The sequence below is a fragment of the Ixodes scapularis genome, unplaced genomic scaffold (assembly GCF_016920785.2).
Source record: "Ixodes scapularis isolate PalLabHiFi unplaced genomic scaffold, ASM1692078v2 PGA_scaffold9__187_contigs__length_104089568, whole genome shotgun sequence".
Lineage (NCBI taxonomy): Eukaryota > Metazoa > Arthropoda > Arachnida > Ixodida > Ixodidae > Ixodes > Ixodes scapularis.
Window position 1 is genome coordinate 66736036 of NW_024609884.1, and position 24786 is coordinate 66760821.

The 24786-nt window shown below is 44.7% G+C and overlaps 1 protein-coding gene across 2 annotated transcripts in view; it reads left to right on the top strand.

The window, feature by feature from the left end:
* Positions 1-24786, top strand: part of LOC8052725 (ADP-ribose glycohydrolase ARH3) — an 87499-nt gene that overhangs the window by 50240 nt on the left and 12473 nt on the right. The window contains exons 1-3 of one of the 2 annotated variants that reach the window (XM_029969188.4): positions 9857-10450; positions 21279-21486; positions 24209-24320. In XM_029969188.4, coding sequence (XP_029825048.1) covers positions 10403-10450; positions 21279-21486; positions 24209-24320 — 368 coding nt within the window. In that variant the 5' untranslated portion in view covers positions 9857-10402. Of the gene's footprint in view, positions 1-9856; positions 10451-21278; positions 21487-24208; positions 24321-24786 lie in introns of those variants that run through there. The other variant, XM_029969195.4, reaches the window with a different exon arrangement.

Below are 24786 nucleotides of genomic sequence, written 5' to 3' on the forward strand. Positions count from 1 at the left end.
AGTGGCACGTGAAGTCGAGTCTCAAGCGGCCCAGGCTTGGCATGCAGGCTTTCTTTCACGCAGTCTAAGCTAAGACGCCAATTCTAGCAACCCGGCCCTGGAGTGGTGAGAGCTGTAAAATTTGGTGCCCGCTAATAGCCTGTCCATGTAAAATGCGAAAAAGCGCCCAAGTACTTTTCGCGTTAACAGTGTTGCGCACTGCGAGAACCTCTCCTCCGGGATCCCGATGACCTAGCATCGCGTGCAGTCGCTTTCGCCGCGTGCGCGCAAGCTATCCACGGAATTCCTTCAAGCCGGTGTACAACACGCGGTGTTGAGACGGCGCCGTCTGCCCTCAGCTGTTTTGAACCGGCCGTACAAGTTCTGCACTGTTTTGCGCGAGGGCAAGCTTGGCGGATATTTTTGGTTTCGGCGAGGGTGGCCGAGGCGAAAACTGACGTTTCTCCCGCCAGTCGAGGAGCGCATGTTTGACCCCTCGTTATTTTGTCACGTCTCAAACTACTGCTCTAGAACTCTTTTGTGACACTCTGCAAATAGATTTTATTATGCTTAATGAATTAAAAAGAGTCTTGTGTTTCTCAATAATTTAAAAAAAGAAATGTCAAACCATTGATTTTTGATGATTTCCGGGAAAGTTCTTATGTGTGATTTATTTAACGTAGTTTAATGACCTTGATATCATCAGAAATATCAAGATTAGCTCTTTCTATAGCATACAAATTTAATATTATATGTAGAAACAAATCCGTTTCATACTAATGAATGAACAGACATTTCGAAAATCTATCAAATTAAAAATCGTTTAAAAATATTATTTGTTTTTTATTTGTTAGTAGCAAGGTATAATATTGTTTTATCATAAAATATAGACATTGTAGTTTGTTTATATGACTGGAAATAAAGCTTGATTCATGTCCGATATGCGTTGTAAACTGGCAAGTTTTGTTGGGGAGTAAAACGACTTTTACTTCGCGTTACGCACAATTTCAATTATATTAAAGCTTGCATATGTTAAGTATTAATGTTAGGTAATTAATCATACCCATGCCACCATATTGGGCAGAATTTTACAATCGAAGGACACAGCACACAACTGTCAATATTTAAGCTCGAATGGCGGTCATACAAACAAAATACTATATGTTCTATTTATATTTTCTGATAAACCAGATTCATACCTTGCTGCAAATAGCAAACATGTCAGGCAAATAAATATATAATTTTTTAGACAATCGGTTTTAAAGTTGCTAGATTTTTTTAACATTCGCTCGTATGGAACGGATGTTATATACGTATAATCTTCAATTTGTATGCAAAAAATAGAACAAAGTTCGAATTTGTGGTGACATGAAGGGTCATAAGAATTTCTTAAATACGTAAGAACTTGCCAAACTTTGCCGAAAATCATTAAAAAAACAGTTCGACTATATTTTACATTTAGAAAAAAATGAATCTTTAATTTAGTAAGCATAATGAAATTTATTTCGAGAGTTTGTGAGCAACCTGGCGATCTACAGCATTCGATCAGTTTGCAGGTATGTTAAATCGGCTCTCGTGATTCTACCGCGAGGTGGCGAAGTGTAATCGGCCACGCTTAGGCCACGCGAGCGGCGCTCGCCTGGCCCCATTCTTCCAAGTCTCAAGAGTTAGTGCAGGAGTTTGAGAAGGGACAAAATAGAGAGCGGTCAAATATGAGATTCCCGGCAGGTGGCAGAAAACACGCCTTCATTTCAATCGAGGCATGGTTTTGGGGTCGAGTTTTTAATGTTAAGGTAAAAAAAAAAAGTTTCGGGAGCATTTTTTATATGAAAGAGAGCGCAAGCGGTAAGCCTGGCATACATATTGTTTTCACGTTAATGTCTATTGAAGCGGCCGAGGCAAAAACAGACGTCTCACACCTGCCGGGGTTCGTATGTTTGACCTCTTGATAATTTGTTGTGTCTTGAAATAACTAGAACTCTTCTGTGAGACGCTATAAATATATTTCATTACGCTGACAGGATTTACAAAATATTACTTTTAATTTAATTCTTGACGAAAATGTCCAACTGCTCGATGATTTTTCGCAAGGTTTGGCACGTTCTCACGTCTTACATGCTTAAGACATGTTAAAGACTTTGGGATCAGCAGAAAGCTCGAACAGTTATTTTTATTTCCTACAAATTCAGTATATTCTAAACACAAATAAAATCAGTTACAAACTTTTGAGTGAGGGAATGTTTTCAAAATTTAGAAAATTTCGGACCGATTATAAAAAATATATAAGTATAAAATATATATAGTATTTCGTTTTGTATGAGCACAATTACGGTAAAAGGTTGAACATTGTGACTGCTTCCTTGCATGTGTGCTGTTTTAACTAATATTGTGAAGTGGATATGATTAATTACCTTGCGTTAATTTAATACTTAGCATATGTAAGATTACAAACAATTAAAATTGTGCGTAATGCTCAGAAAGTATTTTACTCCGCAACTAAACGTTTCGTTTTACAGCGCACATTTGACAAGATTCAAGCTTTATTTCTGGTCATATAAACAATAAAATATAAGTACTGTTTTTTTATATAAAACACTATCACACCTTGCTAGTAATAACAAAAAAAAAAACTGTTCTTTTTTTTTCAGAAAATCAATTTTGTGTTTGCTAGATTTTGTATATGCTTTTCAATCAAATTTATGTAACGAATATTTTAGTTTCAACATATATTATTGAGCTTGCTTGCAATAAAAAAAGATAAGTTCGAGCTTTCCGATGATATCAGGGTCATGAAAATATTGAAAATAGGTCAGACGTAATAACTTTTCAATCTTTTTCAAAAATCAAGAGGACATCGTTCGACATCTGTTTCCAAAATTATTCTAAATACAAAATTATTATCAATTTATTGAGCATAATGAAATCTATTTTGAGAGTGTCACAGAAGAGTCCTAGTGCAGGAGACTGAGAAGTGGCCGAAGAGCGAGCGTTCAAACACGCGATCCTTGCCTGTTGGGAGAAGCGTTGGTTTCGTCTTGGCCGCTTCAATGGTCAATAACTTAAAAACAAAAAATTCGCGAAGTTTGCCTTTTGCACAAGCTTTCATTTCAAGAAAGCTTCCAAGACATACATATACCTTTTTGGCCAAATTTGAAAATTCGACCAAACCGTTTCTGAAGTGAGATGAAAACAACCATATGCAGGGTGTTTGATTGTAATCGGAGAACATATTTTCTAAGGGGCATCTGGTAACACAAATGACAAGTGCCATTTTCACCATATATTTATAAGGCTCAGCGGACATTAGATGAGGGATTAGTTGTCAGGGTAAGTTGACTAATTAACTAAAATCTGTTCATTAACTTCTTAATTATCGGTGACATTTTTTATGTTTTATGTTGGTTTACAAAAACAATGCAGTGAATAGGAGTCGGAAGTTGCAGTGCGATAAAAACTACAGTGAGTGTTTTTTCTATGACTCTGACGCTCCCTTTCTGTGCTCTGTCATGATGATGGAAATAAGCACAGCACGCCTGTTTTGTCGGACTTCAAAGAGACGTTTACGCCACTACGAAAGAGGACATTTGGTCTGTCAAGATAGTGGCCGTTTCCGTTTATTGCCGTCACCGTTCGACTGGTGGTGACGGGGACGTTTGCTTAACCCGAATGTCTTCGATATTTTTGTGCAAACGGAAACATACGGGAAATAAGAAATGTTCCTTTTCCACTGTAAACGAACTAGACGCACTTATTGCGAGCATTATCCAAAGGAGGTCGAAAGCGCGACCGTTTGATGGTGTCAGCGTAGAGCGGGAGAGGTAAAGGAACATCCATTCGCGTATCTTGTATTGCTTGCACATCCATTTACAGACTCTCGTACATGATGAAGGATTGTGTTGGTAGGCGCGAAACTAATATCGATATCGGCGCAATAGCTCCAGATATCAACATTTAAGTACCCCGATGCACTTTGATATGTGCAGCCTTTGGGAGTCCAAGTAATCCTATTTCTACACTGTTTGCTCTTACATAAATTCCGAGAGCGAAAAAACTTAGGCGCCGCTGAGATATCAGTCTGGAGGACTTGGCGTCTTTCGTCGTCCACCGGATCGCTTGACGACGGGGAGAAACTGAATCGAGGGAAATTGCCCACATCAGCAGATGGCTGTTCCGGTGAAGGGGGCCACGTTGCCAAGATTGCGTCAAATCGGATTCCCTGAAACTGGGTGCGCTCGTTTTCGGCTGAGCAGCGCCCGCTTGTACCGCTGGAGTCTGCGATAAGTAGCGCCGAAACTTCCTTCCAGAATTCCTACCCCGAATTCACGTGGCGAGACACTGTTGTTAGCACAGAAAAGCGGTCGCCGTTTGTTGTTGTCGTTTTTGTTTTCGATTTTTTCCTAAAAGGTTGTTATAAAAGACACTGCGTAGCCTAAACGCATGCGCGGCGTCTCATATTCTACGAAAGAGCGTTACAGGGCAAGCTCAGAACGCGTTCCACAGCCCCGTGGACGAAGGTGGTAGCGCGTACAAGGTGATTATTGGAATGTCCCATTAGAAGCTTTTATCCAGCTTTATAAAAAAAAAAAAGAAAGGCAAAAATTGTAAATACTTCTGCAACCCGTAAGCGGAAACACAGCGACAGCTGAGGTGTGATGTCGGATCCGCTAAGGTGTCATTTGGGAGCAGATGGACTGTCTTCAAACACCGGCCCGAGGCCCAGATTCTGCCCGCGGAGGCCTTCCGACCGGCCCGCGGCTCTTCCAATGAACCCCGGCCCGCGGCCCGCTTCTAGCATGACCCGCATCTGCCGGCACAGAAAGAAGCGCCCGGAAAGAAACGGTGCCGCAACACGCACCAACCGAGTAAACTATTATCCTGAAAACAGGGCTGGTCAGTTATACTAAAAAAAGAAAAAAAAAGTATTCCGGAATACAAATACCGATATACATTTATGTTAGAGCCAAGATACAGATGCTCAGATACATTTCCTTTTATGTTACGGGGTATCACTGAGATACGCTCTCAGAAAAAAAAAATATATATTTTTGCACTTCAGTGGTCCCATATACGGCACCCCAAAACTTCAGTTCGACGTAGAACGGACTGACATTGAACCGACGGTACCAACTTTCATTAGCGGCTTATTAAAATAGCTAATGTACAGTGCCCCTCAAACTTAACGCCGCCACTCGGTTTCGCAAATATTGATACATTCTATTTTATTGCATGCTACCCAAACATGGATTGATCGCTGCAGCTGCTGGAATACCTTCCGCTGGTTAAGTTTTCATCGGGGACGCAAATCTTCACCAACCATTTTGACTGCTATGTTTAGGAATAGCTCAAAAAGTGAAGAAACCGAACCATCTCGTGGCGGCGTTAAGTTTGAGGCGCACTGTACGTGCTACTGTCTACAAAAACGAAAGTAATAATAATCGGGATTTTCTTGGACCTACTGCAAAATCTCAGGTTTTTTTTTCTGTAGTATTTAATACTTATTTTAGCTGTTTAATAAGTTAAATCGCCCCGTTATCAAGCCCCTCGTAAAAGTTGGGGTCGTCAGTTTGACGCCAGTACGCTGTGCATCGGACTGAAGTTTTGGGATGTATTATATGAGAAAAAAAGAGTAAAACTAGACCTTTTTCTTTTCTTTTTTTTTTTCAGTGCGTTTTGGCAGAACAACGTCAAAAATATATTCCAGAATACAGATACAGAGACATAAATATTTTTTCCCGAACAGTGGTAGGTGCAGAGGGTGCAGTTCGTGGCGAATGGAAATGGCAGGACTTGTATTTCCAAATTCACTTGCCCCCAGTGACCCACACAGGTCCTGGGAAGTCGAGACCATCAACAACTTGCCATGCTTGAGAAAAGGCGTCTGCCCAAATTGAATCCTGCTTTGCCGGGAACGTGTGTCTCAATTTGAGACGCATTTTCACGGCAAAACAGGGTTCTGAGAGCAGCTTATCCTGCTATTCTTGCAAGCGACCGTTCTTCAAACCACCTTTTTTTTTCTTTGTTTTTCTTTTAATTTTGGTGACTATAATATATACAAAACAACTAGGCTTCCCCCCTGTAAATGGGGTTGTGCGGCTAATGCATATCACAAATTCTTGCATCAAAAAGGTAACGTTCAGTTAATCTTAGAAAACCGACAGTTACTTTTCGACAACTGTAACGAGATTTCCAAGCCTGGCAGAGTATCGCCATCCAAGCGGTACATCGCAAATGTATTTCACCAGCGAAATACAAATACATTTTTCTAAGTATCTCGATACAAAGATAGATACTCCATAGTGTTTTTAAAATACAATCCCGATACATTTGTATAACGATACTGCCCAACCCTGTCAAAAAAAAAAAAAAAAAAAAAAAAAAAAACGAGAGAAAACTGCCTATTGTAAGGCGTCCTCTGGTCATTACTCACCAGATCATCATTCTTAGTCCCTGTTCATATCTCTGTAACTTCGTTAGTTAAAATTCATATCCGTTCTCATGTACTGTAAAGGACTTATTTTTCGCGGGCTCAGCATTTCGCGATCTAGGTCAAAGCTGAAGTTTTGGAACACTACGCGGGTTCTAATTTTCGCGACGTCGTGGGATCTCAATATAGATTTCACTGTGTTTACATTTTACCGGAATTGTTCGCGGTACCTATTTTCCCCGAATTGTGGGCGATTCACGAAATTCGCGAAAATTAGGTCCTCGCGAAAATTTAGTCGTTTACAGTATGTTGTGCTCAGTATCCTGCGTCGTATCTATTGGATATTGTGAGCATCAGTTATATCATTATCACTAGATTTCTGTCTTGTTTGAACATGCAAAAGTTCATATGCTGTTTGATCTATGCCTGGTGAGTTTTCTGGGTTCCCATTATTGTGAAATGTCATAGTTCTTAGCTAAATACTACATTTTTACTCTAACTTTAATTTTTTTTTAACTTAATGATGCTTACTTAGAGTTATTTATTTAGTTTTTTTTATGTACATTTTTTTTCCGGCACTTGAGACAACGACAGATCCTTGACCCGGCCCCTTAGCGAAAACGTTTGGAGACCCCTGGACTAAAGAACGGTAAAGGTGCGAGCGCGCACCATAGAGTCCGCATAGGCGTTTCGTATTAAACCGAGTAACACACTGGATGAAAATTTCATAGCGTTTTGGAACCAATGAGGGTGTATTAATCCTTAATGCATGGTGCATCTGATGTGATACAGTCCTATAAAAAGCGGCTTCCAAGAAATCGGAGCAGAAAGGCAACGCGAACGCGTGCTGTATCCATCCGATACATGTTTTGTGCCACCTGTCTCAAAAATACTCCTCCAAAGAGAGCCATTTGGCTTCCCGGCGCTCAAATGCACGGCTTACTGACATGGGCGACATTTTTGGAAGAGTCCAACTTCCAGGCTGTGATGTTTGAAAACTGTGAGTAATTTACTGTTGCGCTGTGCTCGAACAAAGGCAAAAACTGCCTTCGCCGCATTGACAACCCATGAGGCACCAATGCATCGTGTATCAGATATAATACATGAAGTATTTCTTTGTTTTTGAGTTGAAACATTTCATAAGCTTTTTTTTAATAATTTGTAAAATCAAGTCTTATAGTACAAGCACTCCTAAATAATTTCATGTAAAAATAAAAGGTCGTGCTGTAGCGTTAAGTAGGGAGCATCTCAGCTGTCTGCGTAAAAAGGGAGCGTGTTTTCGTACGTCACTCCGGTACAAACAGTCACACGTGCTAAACGACAAGCGCCGAATAAGGAACAAGGAAGTAGACAAGACAAAGTGCACTCTCAAATGAAGGTTTATTGAAACAAACACACTATAATACCATCTTTCTGGCTATTCGTTTAGAAAATAAAACTCTGTATCTGTGATGTGCAATGACGGGGCACTAACGCACTTGCTTTCTGATACAGAATGCATCGTAAAATTCTAAGGCAGTTTTATTTTATCTGCGTATCTCCCGAGAGTTGTTGTTTGTGCTAATTTTGGGTCACATGGGCACATATCCCAGTGCACTGCCAGATTACCCGGCGGGGACTGTTTCTCTGACCATGCATGTTATCTTGCTACCATGCATGACCATGCATGTTATATCTGTTATCTTGCTTGCTTGTTATCAGCGGCCCGCGGAATGTTTTGGCGGAGTGCCCAAAGTGGGCCCGCGTCGATATGGAGCGCGGTCGACGGCGCGAGACCGCGAACTGTCCCATAACAGCTATCGCTGTAATATCGCTGTAAAAAAACAAACAAAAAAAAAACGGAATTTAGAAATTTTTTTATATGGGACACCTGTTTCGTGGATCGGTGAACTCCTAATAAAGTTCACGGAATTTGTGTTAACCTCGATCTCACCAAGAAAGGACGCTTTCCACTTTACAGCAACGAAATGTAAACAAAAGACGAAAAAAAAAAAAAAAAACAGCTTAATTTAACTTGACTTTACGAACAAAGCCGGTATCCACTGAATGTGTTTCCGCGTCATTCTTCGGGGTTTCTGGTACAGTTTTGTTTTTCTTTGGTTACGTAACATCCCCCCCCCCCCCCCCCCCTCAAACTGTCTTTTTTTATGCGATGGTGGTTACGTCTTGGATTTTTCGTTAGTTCTCATAAACCGTTCGAACGCGAACACCGAACGCCGTAACTCCGAACGCCGGCGTTCGAACATTAAGTCGACACCACGGCAAGACAAAGCCCGCTAGCTTGCGCCTATACCTGATTGGCGCTGCAAGAAACAGAAAATACTCACTGAGGTGATTGGCGCAGTGGTAGAATGTATAGACCCACACGCGAGCTTGACGTCATGGAGCTGCGGCGGCGCTGCGATCGCGCCCTACCCGGGTGGTGTGGGCAAAAGGGCGCACGTTTTGAACGGGCGTCATAGCGTTTCAGCATGCCGCAAAGCTGTGAAGCCGTTAATTGCACCGAAAGGTACAGCAAAAGTAGCGGGGTGAGTTTCGCCAAATTCCCGGCTGACTCGGAAAGGCGCAGAAGGTGGATAATATCCGTGCACCGAAAATAATGGTCGCCTCGCGCGGACGATCGCTCGTGCGGCAAGCACTTTCTTGAGGGCGAGTGTGGCTTCCATTTCAATCTCCGTCCCGAGGCTTGCTTATGTGCAGGAAAACCGTCGTCTGACTGAGACCACCGGGATTTTGTTCCCTCGGTGTTCGAGCGCAAAGTACCGACCTAGCGCTCGTCGGTGGCTTGCTACGCCCGCGCTATCAGACGGAAGAATATCGGCGACAGAACGTCTGTGTTGTAGGCATTACCGAAAAAAAAGTAACGAGATGCGTTATTCGTTACTTGCAAATAAAAGGGACGCGTTACCGACATACGTTAACTCAAAATAAAAGGAACGCGTTACCGCTACCGATAAGAGGTAACGCACGTTACTTTTGCGTTACTCTTTTAATTATGATTTACCTCGTTTTTCTGTTTTGACTGTACAGGTATGCATAAAATCAAATTTTAAGAAACATTATGTTCATGCAGAAACTGAAAATAACTACTTTATCTCTGTTTACGGTTTCACATAAATACTCATTTCTGACATATTTTACGTCTATTTCTGACATCTTTGAAAATAGCGAGAGTGCACGTGCATAACTTTGACAGGCGCTGAAGATTCGTGAGAGCAGGGATTTCGAAAACTCCTAGTATGACGTCACGCCCCGGGAAGGTGATACGTGGTGAGCATACGGCTCACCGCGTATCCTTTTCATCATTCTTCGTTCTATATATCCTAGTTTTCAATACCCCTGTTCTAGCCTCGATTGACAACTAACTCCCCCGGGAATTATCATACCTATGTACCTTCCTTATTTCCTGTTTTCGTCCTTCCCTATGCATATATGTTAAAGCTGATTTTCCCCGCATTTCCTGTTCGCGCTAACAGTGTTGCGCACTGTGTGAAACTCTCGTCCGGGGTCCCAATAATCTAGCGTCGCGCGCAGCTCCGAACGTCGCTTTCGTCACGTGCGCGCAAGCCAGCCGCGGAATTCCTTCCCGCCGGTGTACAACACGATGTTTTGAGACGGCGCCGTCTAGCCTCAGCTGTTTTCTATCGGCAGGAAACGTTCCGCACTGTTTTGCGCGAGGGACGCCCTCCGGTCGCCCCTGGGCCAATCGCTCGGATGCTGCGCATTCAAAAATAGCCGCGGTGCACGAGGCGCGCTCACGTGACTGCGAGATATCGATTGCTCAACACTGCTGCGCCGATAGCGCGGGGGAGGGCTCGCTCGCTCGGTGCTGCAAGCGGGCCGACAAGGCTGGAGAAACGTGACGTGATAAGGAGACGCCTGTGCCTGGCGCCGCCGCCTGGACACCGGGCTCAATAAAGCTTCCGCGATAGTCGCTGGTCCGGATTCCGCCACGACCCCTTGGCTCACTCCTGGTCCCTTCCCGGTTCCATTCCGCTCATGCCGGCCCCCCGAAGGAAGGCAGCTCTCAGGAATTTGCTCCGCCAGGTGAGCGTCAACTTGGAATCTTTGTTGACACGACCCGCGTGCTTTATTGCCGCCCGGCCTTGATTGCCGTGCATCTGTCTCTTTTCCTCTTTCGGTGCCGCGCGCGCGCGCGCGCGACTTTGAAGATTGTTATAGCTGTAGTATTGAGGCTGTGACGCATCTTGAGTGCGTACAATAGGGTGCGGCCAAGGATGCGCGTTTGAGCCTCGAGGGAGAGGTGGAGGGCGACTGAAGGGCCGTACCACGCCGTGATCAACATGTGGATGACTTAATGACATTGCGTACGTTTTGCTCGTGCGTCAAATCAGAATGACTTCGTCTCAGGACGTTTGCGAATTTGGTGAATACTATACGCACGGTGCACTGTATGTCCAACGCGCATGGGACGTGCCTTTACCTCATCCTGTAGACTATTGGGACGTTTTATTTACTATCCATGGAGCGTTGTATTCATTGCGCGTTGCAGGTGAGGCTGTGTGCAGGGACTCGCACCGAAACATAGAACGGTTCGGTTACGGTTATATGGTTACCGTTATATTTTGACATCGGTTTTGTTTCGTTATTCCGGTTTTCGAATATCGGTGATTGGTACAAGCCCCCACAAAATCTGGTTTATTTCTGTTCGAGTAAAACATTGAAAAAAGGCCATTAGAAAGTTGCTCCAGAATAGCCAAAGTTGGTCGTTAGGAAATATATTTATGTAGTATATTAGAACTGGTCTTTATTTACTAGTACGTTTTACTAAGATTCTTGGGCTATAGACAAATGGTGCGGCTCAAATTGTAAACTACACAGACAACCCTCTACATCGATACACCAAAAGCCGAATTAATTAAATTTACTTAAAATATCTAATTCTGTCTCGCGATTATTTATGAAAAAACGGCTGAATTTTATAGAAATGCAGCCATTGAAAAAGCGTAGAAAAAACAAGGTCGACTCATTAAATATTTTTCGAGAGGTGATGGAAGATAATTTTCAATTGTATATTGTTTTTATGCTGCCAAAGGAAATGCACCAATGACCGATAGAGACTTCTTCTTTTGATTAAATTGCTTCCCTAATAGGGAAATGCTTTCCTCGCTAGCAATTCTTGAATATTTGCAAACTACTCACACACATTCAAGTCGCATCTTTTGAGTAAATTACGGCTTTGCAGGTCCCTTAGGAAATTGATGTTTGCGGATCTATTTCAATAGATTCGATGCAATGCACAATATACGAGACTTTCCGAAATACGAAAGTTTAAACTCATCGATATTGCTTCCTCGCGCGTCGTGATAAATTATAAGAGGTATCCAAGACCTTGTTCGGGGCTAGGGAACAAGTAGACTGAATCCAGTCCACCGATCTTGTTCTGTTATTTACTTGCGGGGTGTAATATAAGTAAGAAACAACCCCGCCTCGGCTGCCTTTCTATTACGCTTTTGGGTTCGCTCGCCCCATTACATTTGTGAAACAGGGAGCGAAAAATAATACCATTGCCGCGTATAGCAAACAGATGACGGTGAACGTTGCTTTCTTTAAAAATTGTTCACACAAAGGTCATCATCTGAGTTGCTTTATACGCAGCTGTAAGCTTTTTAAAGATTCGTAGTGATCTATGAAATATTTCGACATTCTAGTGTCCTTATTTGTTGTTCACTCTAGGAAGACTATCCACTGTCCAGCACCCTTACATGAGAGTGAATATCTTGTTCTTATGTCGTCTGTTCTGAACAGTGAGAAGGTTGTTGGCGTCTGTTGTAGCGGGGTTCTTTGTCGATTGAGCACCGATTATGTATATCTTTAAGCGATTAAATGGTGAGATGTCATCGTATCGGCTCATGGGTATAGTTAGGCCGTAGATTTTCCGGTGCTTATATATAAGGAAAATGGATGGGTGTTAGTCGGTGTTTATGTATTTTTCGAAGCTCGGTGTTTTTGGCGATTCGCTTCATGCGGACGAAAAAAACTGATGATCAGTGAGCAAAACTAATGCAAAACTATGTGTTTAAAGGAGCGATGCAACAATTTTTGTACTGTGCACAAATACCGCTTAAGACGAATCCCTAGCGTTAATGACCTATGAAACACGTGTTCGTTTTTCACCCCACGCAATAGAAGACCCAGAAAAAAAATTAAAGAAAAACGAGCAGCGTTCACCCCCTCAACTCGCAGCCAGAACAAGCGGCCACGTGATCTGGAGCCGATTATGTATGCCGCCAGTGTTGATCATAGCCACGCGCTGGGGTTGGCAAAGCGCAGGACACGCGCAGAGTTACAGACATTGTTATGGCTCGGCTGTTGTCGTCGTTGCAGCGGTTGGACACGGGTCACAACTCGAATGCTTCTCGAGCTAGCAATTGTCACGAGCCCAAGTCGAGTGCCCACACAATGCTCGGGTCCAATCTATGAACCGCATTCAAATATCGTCACTTGGGTGTACTGCGATCCCCGAGTTACGTCATCAAATTTTGCAAAGGAGGGATTGAATGAAAATGATCGCTTTTGTCCTTGAAATAACACCGCAACAAAGGAGTTTCTTGGCCAATGGCGTAGCGTGTGAGTATCCTTGAGTCCCAGGTGTGGCAGTAAGCTCGTGTAGAGAGAAAAACATTCCAATTGAATATCGTTGCACAGCTCCTTTAAATTTATTTTACAACTTGCACACAATATTATAACGCTTCGCGCTTAACACGCGCCACTACTTGCAAACCACCAACAACGAGTCCAAACACGGCTCAAAGTCCGGGTACTTTTGAATGCATTCATCCGGAGCTTTTTGTGCTCCGTGTAATGACAGAAATTACATTGTTCTTAAGCAAACTATTTCCGCCGTGAGGAAGCTAAATTATTACTCTTGCTTCTTTCGCAAGGTTCAGCCGATAACTTGACTCTTAGTATGGTTTCGAACACTGTCATGCAGCGCTGACCTGAATGAAACAGACATTGTGACAATCATACAGTGGTGAGCGGCTAACCTAACTCTCGTGCGGCTGTCCTTCAAGGTCAGTGATTCCACTAATTCGGGACTGACAGCTAGGGTGCTTGATTCTAGGTACGGGACCAACAAACGTCTAAAAAGGGGAGGGTTTCAACAAAAACAGTCCTCGCTTAGAACAAAAATTTGCTTAAATCGGTGTTTTCCGGTTTTAACCGATTTTGTATTTCTGACACTGACGGATGTTTATAGGTGTTTCTCGGTGACAACCGGAAGGTCTGTGGCTTAGGTAAAATGGATGATCAAACTGGCAAAGAATTGCAAAATTATAAATATCAGATTATACATTTTGCGAGCGGAATTGCGGGCATTCCAATAGGTTTAGCGATGCCGGAATAATAACTGATGAAGAGACTATTTTATTTGATTTTTATTTTCTTTGGTATATATTCCAATGCCACGGGCTAATTGCACAAGCAGAAAGATGCAAAGAAATAAATGTATCCACCTTATTTCTGTCGTAAAATTGCCAGCATATTTAATCACTTGAAAAGCGCAAATGTGTACCGTGTACTTAGAAACATTTATTTGTATCAAATATAAGATTGCAGAGAGAAAAGAAGAAAAAGTATCGTAGTCCTTTACCGATTTCTCACACCGGCCCTTACCAGAGGCAGCATGGGAAGCAGTTCTAACACAGAACCATTAACAATTAAGGAATATTCTTCAGCAGGACGCCAAGTTCGTTGAGGCTAGATGGTCTTAGGTGTTCTGTATTTACGTATATCTAGGCGTGAAAAGGTTAGTACTTGGACAACACGGCAGGAGACGAAGTACATCTTCAGTGCTTCAATGCTTTATATTTGACAGCGAGATTAAGATGGTGCCCGTGCCGTAGAAGGGTCCTCTTTTGACCGATGAATGCATTAATCGGCTGACCCGGAGGTTAATCTAATAATTTCATGGCCTTAATGGTGATTGGTGAACGTTTATTTTGTCATTCGCTGTAATAATATACGGGATACATTTATCTTTGATTTTATATATATATAAGCTAAAATTCAAAACTCCTAGTTAGCAGCATGACGCGTATGAAACCCGAACTTAAACTACGAAAACAAGAACTGAAACATACACCAAGAAACACGCGTTTCATTTTCGTGTGTCGTATATGCCATAAAGCTGGGCATTTGAATTACAGGCTTTTTTTTTAATTGAGTCTTTTTCAGATATGATCAAATTGTTTATTATTATGGCATTACAGCTCTTCCTAATTTGGGCGCTTTTTTACAACAAGTATATCGGAATAGTTCGTGCTGCAGTCTTCAACAATCGTCCATTACTCTACCAAATGTATTTGGCGTTTCAAGCTGACTTTTCGGGATTACTCTTACTTGATGTTATTTGTCAATATGCAATTGGTCCGAGCCGCTATTATAGGCAGTTGTAGCGTTTTCATAGGCTACCCCCTAGAGCAGCAGTGCTACCTGAAGCTCGAGCTACTTAGAAGCAGGCTGTTCGGCGCACTTTATTTTTTTTTCCAATTTCGGTTTTTGGTTTATCGCTAAATCTAATATCGGGTCCTTCCAGTTACGGTTACCGAAAAAAATTCGTTCTTTATCGGTTTTTGATTCGACTATCGGTTCCGGTTTGAATTCCTCCTGATTGCGTATCCCCAGAGCCCGTTTACAAAAAGGAAAGACACATACAAAAAAAAAAAAAAAAAAATAGGTGGTAAAACTAAATACTTTACTCGGGGGAAATACAGCACACTCTCCTCGTTTGCATCCGATAGAACGACGGCCGCGCCAAATCCTCTCCTGGTGGAGTGGTTTATTTGGCGAAGCCTCTCCCTGACTCCCTTCTCTCGCCGCCAGAGTACGTAACCAGGCGACGCCTGGGAATACGGTGCGGTCGACGGGGTCGCGGATGCGAAGCAACGCGCACGCAGCGTGCATCTATGGACGTAGTTCCTCCGATAGTCAAATAAGCCACACCGAGAGATGGCGTCAGTAACCACCCGATTGAGAAGAGAAAAACCCCGACGCTGCGACACGTCTACCCGCCCAAACTACGTAAATCCTGTCCTTGCCGAGGCCATTGTATTCTCAGGTAGTGTCCTGTATTCCCCAAGTAATTGGTAAAAGGCATAACAACTCTACAATATGAATAATATAACAACTAACAAACAATTAAATTTAGGTCATTAACACACGGTACCGAAGAACAAAAGAACACGCACAGGACTAAAAAAGCGCGCAATATTTCAAATAATCCCACGTGACTAAAAATACTAACTACGCAGTTCGCTAGCGGGTAATCACGTAAGATTTGTTTTGCGCGCGCGCTTTTATTAAGCCTGAAGAAAAAAAGACCCAAAGGCTACCTTGATAAGACGACACTCGTGATGGCATGTCTCTCAACAAGCTCTACAACTTTTGTATTGGGGGTGTGCCCACAAATGAATATCGAAAACGTTAGCTAAATAATCTATATTAATGAGCCAGATTGGCATATCGCATGAAAATCTTGACTTGCGCAATAGGACTATGAATAATGCTGCGCTGGTTCGACACGCGTTGCATGCACGAGCTATCTTTAAATCTTGGCATAAGCTAGCTGAAACACCCTGTATAAACAGTAAAATTACCTAAACGTGCATTCTGGAAGTATTCCAGGAATATCCAAGAAATGGTAGGAGCAAGTCTATTGACACAAGTTCTTTGTTACTTAGGCTCAGCGCGTTCATCGTGCCAATAAATGAGACACAAGGAAAGAGAACAGCGTTTGACTAGGGACATGCGTAGAAGCAAATAAAAGGAAAGTACGGGGTTCGTCTCAATCTAATCAGCAAAACGTATGCAGCCCCATTTTTTTAATTTGATTTATTTAGGGTGTTTTAGGCGGACCTTTTGCTGTAAAACGAGCTGGATAAATCGGCGCCTGCATATAGAAAGCTCAAACTTTCGCCGAATGTCCACGAGCAGGTCAGTTTTACCGGGGGAAATTTGAAGGCGCAGTTCTCTTCCTGTAAAAGAGCAAAAAACTGCCCAAGGTCCACGTTAGGCCAGGGTCACACTGCTCCTACAAAAGGGAGTCTGAAAACACGAATCACCACAATATCCGTTGTTCGAATGCTGCGTGCCAAGTTTCCTCCTTAAAGGCCGACGTACACTTCGTGCAATCCACTTTTACCCGCCTCTTTCTTTCCTATATCCTCTCCACTTTTTACTTTGCCCTAACTTGGCTCCTTTAGCAGCTTAGGAGAAGGGAGCGCTAAGAAGATTATCTTCCCTGTAGAAAACCGAGGTCGCACATCGGCCTTTAAACTTATTGCCATGCTGCACTCGAAGCACGGATCTCGCTGTGACTAGAGTTCGAATCTGTATACAGACGGTCTTTTGTATGATGTATAAGCAGTGACCCTGATTTTAGGCGCATTCGCAGACGACTGAGTTCCCGACGCCATTAACTTTTGGCGCCTCCTCCCGATAGGCGTAGCGAGCAGACAACAGTATCTTCGTCTGCTCGCTGCGCCTATCGGGAGATTGCACCACAAGTTAAAAGTTAAGGTATCTCGGTCGTACGACTGTGAACGGTCCTAACGTGGACTTCTGAAAGTTGTTTACTCTAATTTTTTGCAGGAAGAGAATTAACTACGACCTAAGGTTTCACACGGAGACTCTCCTGCGCAATGCATATTTGGTGAAAGTGTGAACTTTCTATGTGCAGGCGCCGAATTTTCCGGCTCGTCGGGTCTATATCACGAATGACGTGTTAGCAAACAGCGGTCATTTGAGCGAATCAACATTTTAGCAAATAACTTAAACGTACCCCGAGGGGGGTGCCTGCGTTCACGCCGCTTGTGGTTCATTAGAAAAATGTTAACCACCTGACCCACGCGTAAACGCCGCTTCGCGGCCTCCGACTATTCGCTGAAGTGCCATTCGATGAAACGTCGGCGTTCGCTAAAACGTCGTTCGACCCTTCTCCAAGCGGTCGGCGTGCACAATTTTAAGTGTTGGAAAAGTGAAACGCGTGATTTTGTTGGACCTCATGCATTAGCGCAGGTCCTCACTGGACACCATTTCGAACCCTTGATTTAGTCGGCCTGCTGGATTGTGGATAGCGTGATATGAAGCTGTTGCTTGCTTTCGAACCTATGAGGTCACTCGCATCTACAGTTACGTATACATGAAATTGGCGTTGAGCTCGGCATGTCAGCTCTACCCAGGGTCACATTGTCGTAAGCTGGAGAAAGCAAGAAACAAAAAGTTCCTTTGACAGCATCGCTGAATTGATTACGTTCAGTATCCGCCCGTACGTTCGCTTATCAATCGAGGAAAGAATCCATGGCGTTGAATATTTCCGTCGTATGCTGGAGCATTTCTCTGCGTGACAACCGCCGATTGCGGCCTTACTAGAACTAGTTTGTCAAGTTCGTAGTTTGGATAACGACAACATTCCAACGTCCACCTACTCGACCTCGATAGGGTACACGGTATACAAGACTTGAAGCGCTTCCCTGGGATAAGCGGGCGCCTGAAGTGTTAGCGCTAGCGAAAACATACCGCCAGATGAGCTATTTTTGTCGAGATCCTGTCTGTGACCGGGGCGGTTTCCATGACGCCGCGTCAACTGTTTTTATGAGCTCGCGGTCGCGTACTCCACGTCAGCGACACAACATCGTGCAATTTGAAGCAATAGTGTGAGCCGCGCTTGGGCGCGGATGCCGGAAATGGAAGCAAGCGGTCGTTCAAGGTGTACCTTTTCACGGCGCTGGAAAGAGCCCGACTTTCATTTTTCGTTGTCGCGGGGTGTCACGCATGCCGCTGACTGCGATAGGCGCTTCTTTTGCGCTCGGATTTGCAACGTGTTCGCAATGGTTCCAGTTGTAGGCGTAGATCGCACCGGGAACACGCACGCGCTGGATTGAAGCAGAACGAAACGAAAGTAAATAATGATAAGAAATATTTTCCTTATTATTATTATATTTTTGGCAATCCACATCGCGGAAAATGACCTTTTCGGGAAATACCAGGAGACGTCGCGGCGAGGGGAATTGTGGGGCTGTTTCGATGTACGCTCGGGCCGACTCGAACGCTTTGCACATCTATACGTGCGGCACGATTTATTTTCTCTTATCATCAGGAGTTCAGAACACTCGAAAAATAAAGCGAACAGAAAAATAGGCCATCACATACTCTGCTTTGCATTCATTCAGCACTCTCTGCGTTCTGAAATCACAAGATGTTAAACCAACGTGAACTTCGTTTTCGATTACTCGAAAATTTCGCGTGCCGTACATCGAAACGTCGCAGTGTGTCAAGCGGACGATAAGGGCGCCATGTATTTCCGGAAAGGTCTATTGGGTTTTATGTGGAAGAATGCCTTTCCCGAGAGCCATAAAGCATTGCTGGATCCACAGTGGTTGTTCATGGACTGTAAAAGTATTCGTCAGAGCATGACGCACGCCCGTGACCAAAGAGCGCGCCATGCCGCCCTTCCGCGAAAAGTCACGTCTGTTTGTCCAGGTGGGGTAGTCCAAGCTTTGCTTATCTGCGCGCCGACGACCTGGATAAGATAAGCAAACTCCTACGCGCCCTTGGGGCTCCTTCTGTCACGTGCGCCGTCAGACCACCGTTCCGGTACTTCGCTTGCCTCTATGCTGCCAACTTGAGAAGTTGATGGGGTTGCGCTGCGTTACCTAACCAAAAGGGCAACATCCCACCACGACTAACAGTCGCGGCACGACTAAACGCGGATCACGCCGGAGCATCTCAACAGGACTGGCAGCCCCCTTACGACTAAGCGCAGATTTTGCCGGAGTGCCGCAACACAACTGACAGCCCCCTACGACTAGAAGTGGATTACGACGGAGCGTCGCAACAGGACTGACAGCTTCCTACGACTAAAGGGCTATCCAAACAACAAACTGCAGATCACGTGTTTTCTCATTCCTAGTTTCACGGCATGTGCCGTACTCTAATCCGCTTTCGTACGTTTTTATTGTTTGGGTGAAGGTTTCCCTTCGCTTCTGTCCTTTTACCGAGGCTTAGACCGTGCTCATCACGTGGGTTCATACAGTCACTCACATGTTCTGCTGGCTGTCGCAGTAACGTGGCACTTAACGCTGCAAGTTCGCGCAGCTGCGTAATTTTGAGTTATAATGTCAAAGTCTACGCATATTTTCCTTGTTTTCGCGTATCTCGAGCCATATATTTGTTCGTTGCGTTACGTTCGGTTGGTTCACTTTCAGGGATTGTCCCGATGCTCATCAAGGCTCGTTCACGCAGTTGCGTCGACTTCGCTGCTTCGTGCAGCACGGCGCTTCCCCATTGGCTCGTCTTAAGGGTCGCCATAGTAACAGCTCGACGCAAGCAGTCTTAACGCAGTCAAACGCAACTGTGTGAACGAGCCTTCATCGCCTTATCTAACGTTCTTGGATCTATCACTTGACAAGCTCCAAGAGTGGCCTTCCAAAACGGTTCTTCTCTGTTTCCTTCATGCGAGCAGGTGCGGGCGAATATAAAGCCCCTCGATAAAATAGACCTTGCAAAATCGAAGCGATCCTAGCGGCGTAGTGCCGCGATGGGTCCTCGTGGTAGGTACGAGATCAAACGCAGGGAAAGGCAGAAATGAGCAGCACGCGATTGTCTCATTCCAGAAGATTGGCGCCACCGCACAAAAACATGTCTCCCTTGACACAAGTGAGTTTCTGCCCGACGCGAAAATTTGGTAGCGCGCGAGTTCTCAAATGCGTCACGTGACCTTTTCGCGCCCGGTCAGCTGCACTTTGTATTGCGGCGAATCTCCCACTGCTGGATGAGACGGGAACAGAAAGCAGGATGCCAAATATGTGCCTTTTCTTCGCTCCTTGAGCCAGGACGTTTAGCGCGTTCGTGGCAGAACGCACTGAACGCTCCGGATCGTGTCACCTGTAGGCTGGTGGAGGACCGGTTAGTCGTAATGCACGTTTAGTCGTCCCACGGCCACCCGCCGTGCCGTGATGGCTCGCCGAGGGGCACGCTTAGTCACAACGCGACTGTCCGTCACCCTGTGTTGTGCTGAGTCAGTCCATCATAATGCGATTATTGTCGTATTCCGCGCTTAGTCGCGATGCAAGTATCCGTCGTATTACCCACATAGCCGTAATTGCGATTATCCGTTGTAGTGACAGTGAACCAAAAGAAGAGGGTTCAGATATCAGGCGAAGCTCCTCCCACCTTTTTCTACTTCACCAGAGTGAACGCTGGTGGAGTTGCGAGGAGCTTTCCCTGAAATCTTAAAGGGGTACGCCACCGATTTTTTTAGCTACCTCAACTAACTATATTTTCTGACTCCCCGGCCTTTACTCTCTCCGGTATGCTATTTAGAATCGCGAAATTCATAATAGTTATTGCGAAATCGGCAAATAAAAATGATGCAAAAACAAACATTCAAATATACGCGCGCTTTTCAGGGCCGTGACGTCAGTGGCAGGCAGGCTTGCCAGTCGAGCAAGCAGCCAAAAAATAGAATATGCCAATCATTCGTTCCGTGCTGGAGCGCGGGTACTGCAGCGAGCTTCCCAAGCATTCATTTGACACCATGAAACTGCTTCGAATCAGTTTAAAACGAAATCTACAGCCCAAAGAGTGAACCCCTGCCTTCCACTGACGTCACTTTTTCATTGTTGCCAGTAGAGACTTCGAGCTTGAAAAACACAGTGAGGACCAAAACTGTAAATTCAATAACTTCGCGAAAAAACAATATTTTGACCTAATATTTGGGATACTATTTTCGCGATGTTTGTTGGTTAGTTTAGCAAAATTTCAAGCAAATCGGAGACAATGAAAAAATCGGTGGAGTAGCCCTTTAAGCTATCACCGACCATAGATGTAGTTTGTCTTGTCCACCTTGCAGTGCTGCAGAATGGCTACGGATCCGACATTGGAGGAAAAGTTTCAAGGGTGCCTGGTCGGCGGGCTGCTCGGCGACTGCCTCGGTGCGCCGTTCGAAACGGACCTCGCGGGCTCCAACGTCCCGGACCAGAAGACCTTCTTTCAGAATCTGCTGAAACACGCCGTTGTGGCCGGTGCCCAGCCGGGCCGGAACTTTCATCCGTCCAAAGGTAAACGGCTGGCACGGGCGGATCCAGAACTCAGTTTGTTTTTGTTTTTTTTTTGTTTGGGGGGGGGGGGGGGGGGGGAGGGGCGGAAAATTTTTTAGGATACTATTCTCCCATTCTTTCTTGTGCAAGGGGGGTCCACCCATGTCAAATTGCCCTCCGAGAAGGGGGGAGGGACACGTAGCAGAGCGCGTTGGATAGAGTACAGTTCACACGGAAAGAATAAAAACACAGAAAATATACGAGGGACAGATACGCACAGTTCTTTCAACGAGCAACTGCATTTAAATGATGCCCATTACACTATGATGGACTGCTTTGGTCACAGAGAAAATTAAGTGAAGACGAAAATACAAGAAGATACTAGAAAAAGAAAAAAAGTAACGATAGCCGAATTTAACTTTCTGAAAAGGAAGGAGAAGAAGACACTAGAGGAGATGTTTTCAATGACAACTCCGGCGCTAGGAAATCCATCTCTGATGTCGATAACGTCATCGAGGGCTCAGAAACATTGTCTGTGGCAGTTTTGATCTTAAATGCTTCGATTATCTCTCGCCCATACTTGTCCTTGTGTGAGCCTAGCACGGTAGTGTTTTCATAGCTAGGAGAGCAATCTGGCAGGTGCGGGCATGGACAACAATCGTATGGTAGGAGTCGGATGACGCCTTGTTGACTTCGAGAAAGTGTTCTCTAAGGCAAACGTTCAGGCATCGCCCCATCTGGCCAATGTATTGTCTGCCACAACTGAGCGGAACAGAATAAATTGGCTTCTCTTGGGCATTTGACGTATTTGTTGAAGTGTTTGATGGTGCATCCTAGCTATGAAAACACTACCGTGCTAAGCTCACACGAGGACAAGTATGGGCGAGAGATAATCGAAGCATTTAAGATCAAAACTGCCACAGACAATGTTTCCGAGCCCTCGATGTCGTTAGCGACATCAGAGATAGATTTCCTAGCGCCGGAATTGTCATAGAAAACATCTCATCCACTTTCTTCTTCTTCTTTCTTTTCAGGAAGTTAAATTCAGCTATCTTTACTTTTTTCTTTTTCTAGTATCTTCTTGTATTTTCGTCTTCACTTAATTTTCTCTGTGACCAAAGCGATTCATTATAGTGTAATGGGCATCATTTAAATGTAGTTGCTCGTTGAAAGAACTGTGTGTGTCTGTCCCTCGTATATTTTCTGTGTTTTTATTCTTTCCGTATGAAAAGGGGGAGGGAGGGGGGTCGACTTTGTTTGGGGGGGGGGGGGAGGGGTAGCCGCCCCCGTTGCCCCCCCCCTTGGATTCGCCACTGACGGCTGGTTGCGCAGCACCTCCGAAAACTCCTCTGAAGATCGAGAAGCGCTCTCTCGGGAAATGTTTCTAATAGTGTTTTGTAAATGTGCGAGCACTTAAGCGGGCATAACTGAATGATGCCGCGTATTGCTTTTTGAGCAGAGTGGCGCCTCCTGTCGGAGAATTATCTTGGTGGGAAACTCCTGGGAAGAAAAGACGCCGAAAGGAAGGAAAAGGGAGAGGTTCCTTTGTACTAACTTTGAGGCGATAGATAATCCACAATGGGCACAAAAGCGATGTCTCGCGTCACTATAATCGTTTGTACACCAAGAAAGAAAGAAAGTTTTGCGCATTGTTCATACACCGCGCGAAGCAGTTCTTACAAGATTTGGTTGTCAAAGGAAGAAGTGATGCTTTAGGCGTCTTATACCTCTTGACATCGTATGTTTAATCAAAAATGCACCCTACAGATATCCCGATTCCCTACATATAAGGGGAAATTCGTAATGTTCCGCAAGGAGTCGGACTTTGTTTTACTGCGGTTCTTGAGAGCCAAAGGCGGCGGAGAGGGGCCCGCTTTTGTACGAGTTTTGAGTGACGGGTTATTCGTGGCGGGCGACAGAAATAAGTGACGTCTGGGATACACAAGAGAGGAAAGAGGGTCTGGGTAACGGGAGAGCTCCTCTTCCATCTCCTCTTGAATTGCTGGGGTTACGCTATCGCCCCTGTACCTTTGGCAACGGTAACGCTGCGCCGAGCTCAGCTGAGCTAGCGGGATCTAGCGTCCTTACTCGAATGAATTTCGTTAGATGCGCCCACGCATCTAACGAAAACAAAAAAAAGAAAAAAAAAAAGAAGAAAACCTTAAACTGGAAATCCGGAAGAGGGTAAAGGTGAAGCGCACCGGCTCTCCACCTGTGTTTCTTCTTTCGTGTTTTTTCTCTTTTTTTACGCTGTGTTTTAATTTTATTTGTTTATTTGTTTGTTTATTTTTTACTTGTTCCATCCAATGGCTATACTTCGTTTCAGCTGAAGTCCAGACGCAGCCGACGTTAGAGGTAATGGTTCCAATCAAGCCGCGTGGAAAGTGCTAGTCACTGGGTCTTATTTTGTTTATGATTGGCTCAGCGATGATAGAACACGTAAAGAAACACATCCGACTCCACGGGGGTGCGCTTTTTACGCTCTCTGATTGCTCCCATCAGCTCGTAGCGTCTGCTGCGCGTCTGAAGCTGAAACGAAGTATAATAATCGTGTAACGGCGATAAGTTGAAACGATAGAGTGTTTAGTACCAGTGGTCGTTATTTCATGACCGCCTATCAACGTTAGCTCTGTCAGCGGAGACGTCGATGAGCGATCATTTGGTTTCAGTTTGTATGAGTGCTCGTTCTGAGAGTGACGGACACGAATGTTTATTCTTAATTTGTGTTTAATTTCGACCGCAGTTCATCCAGGGCATGGCGAGTACCATTACACGGACGACAGCGCTATGACGTTCTGCCTCGCGAGGTCTCTCCTTGCCAAGGGGAAGTTTGACCCTCTGGATGTGGCCAAACGGTACGACCCTTTTCCGTCTCGCCTTTCTTCCGCTTCAACCTTCGCTGGTCTATCTAGACTCTAGACCAGGGGTGGCCAAGATGCGGCTCTTCCCGTGTTAAAGTGCGGCTCGCGGCTCCCTTCCCTACCCCCCCCCCCCCCCGGCCCCTACTCCTCCGCCTCCCTCCCGGTCCCTACTCCTCCGCCTCCCTCCCGGTCACACCAGCACTTGCCCAAAAAGAGAAATGGAAAGCGTTTTAAATCGAAAAACAGGTTGCGGTTTGGTAGTTTTGTGCTGCTACTACCTTGCGTACAGTTGGACTGCTTTTGACTTGGATAGATTTAAAGTAGTTCAAGTTTCGTTTATCGCTCTGGACAAAAGTTTGTGACCCCTCTGAGGTCACGTGACCCCCGAGGTCACGTGGTCTCCTCCCCAAGGTCACGTGACCCCCAAGGTCACGTGACCCCTCCCAAGGTCATCTCAAGG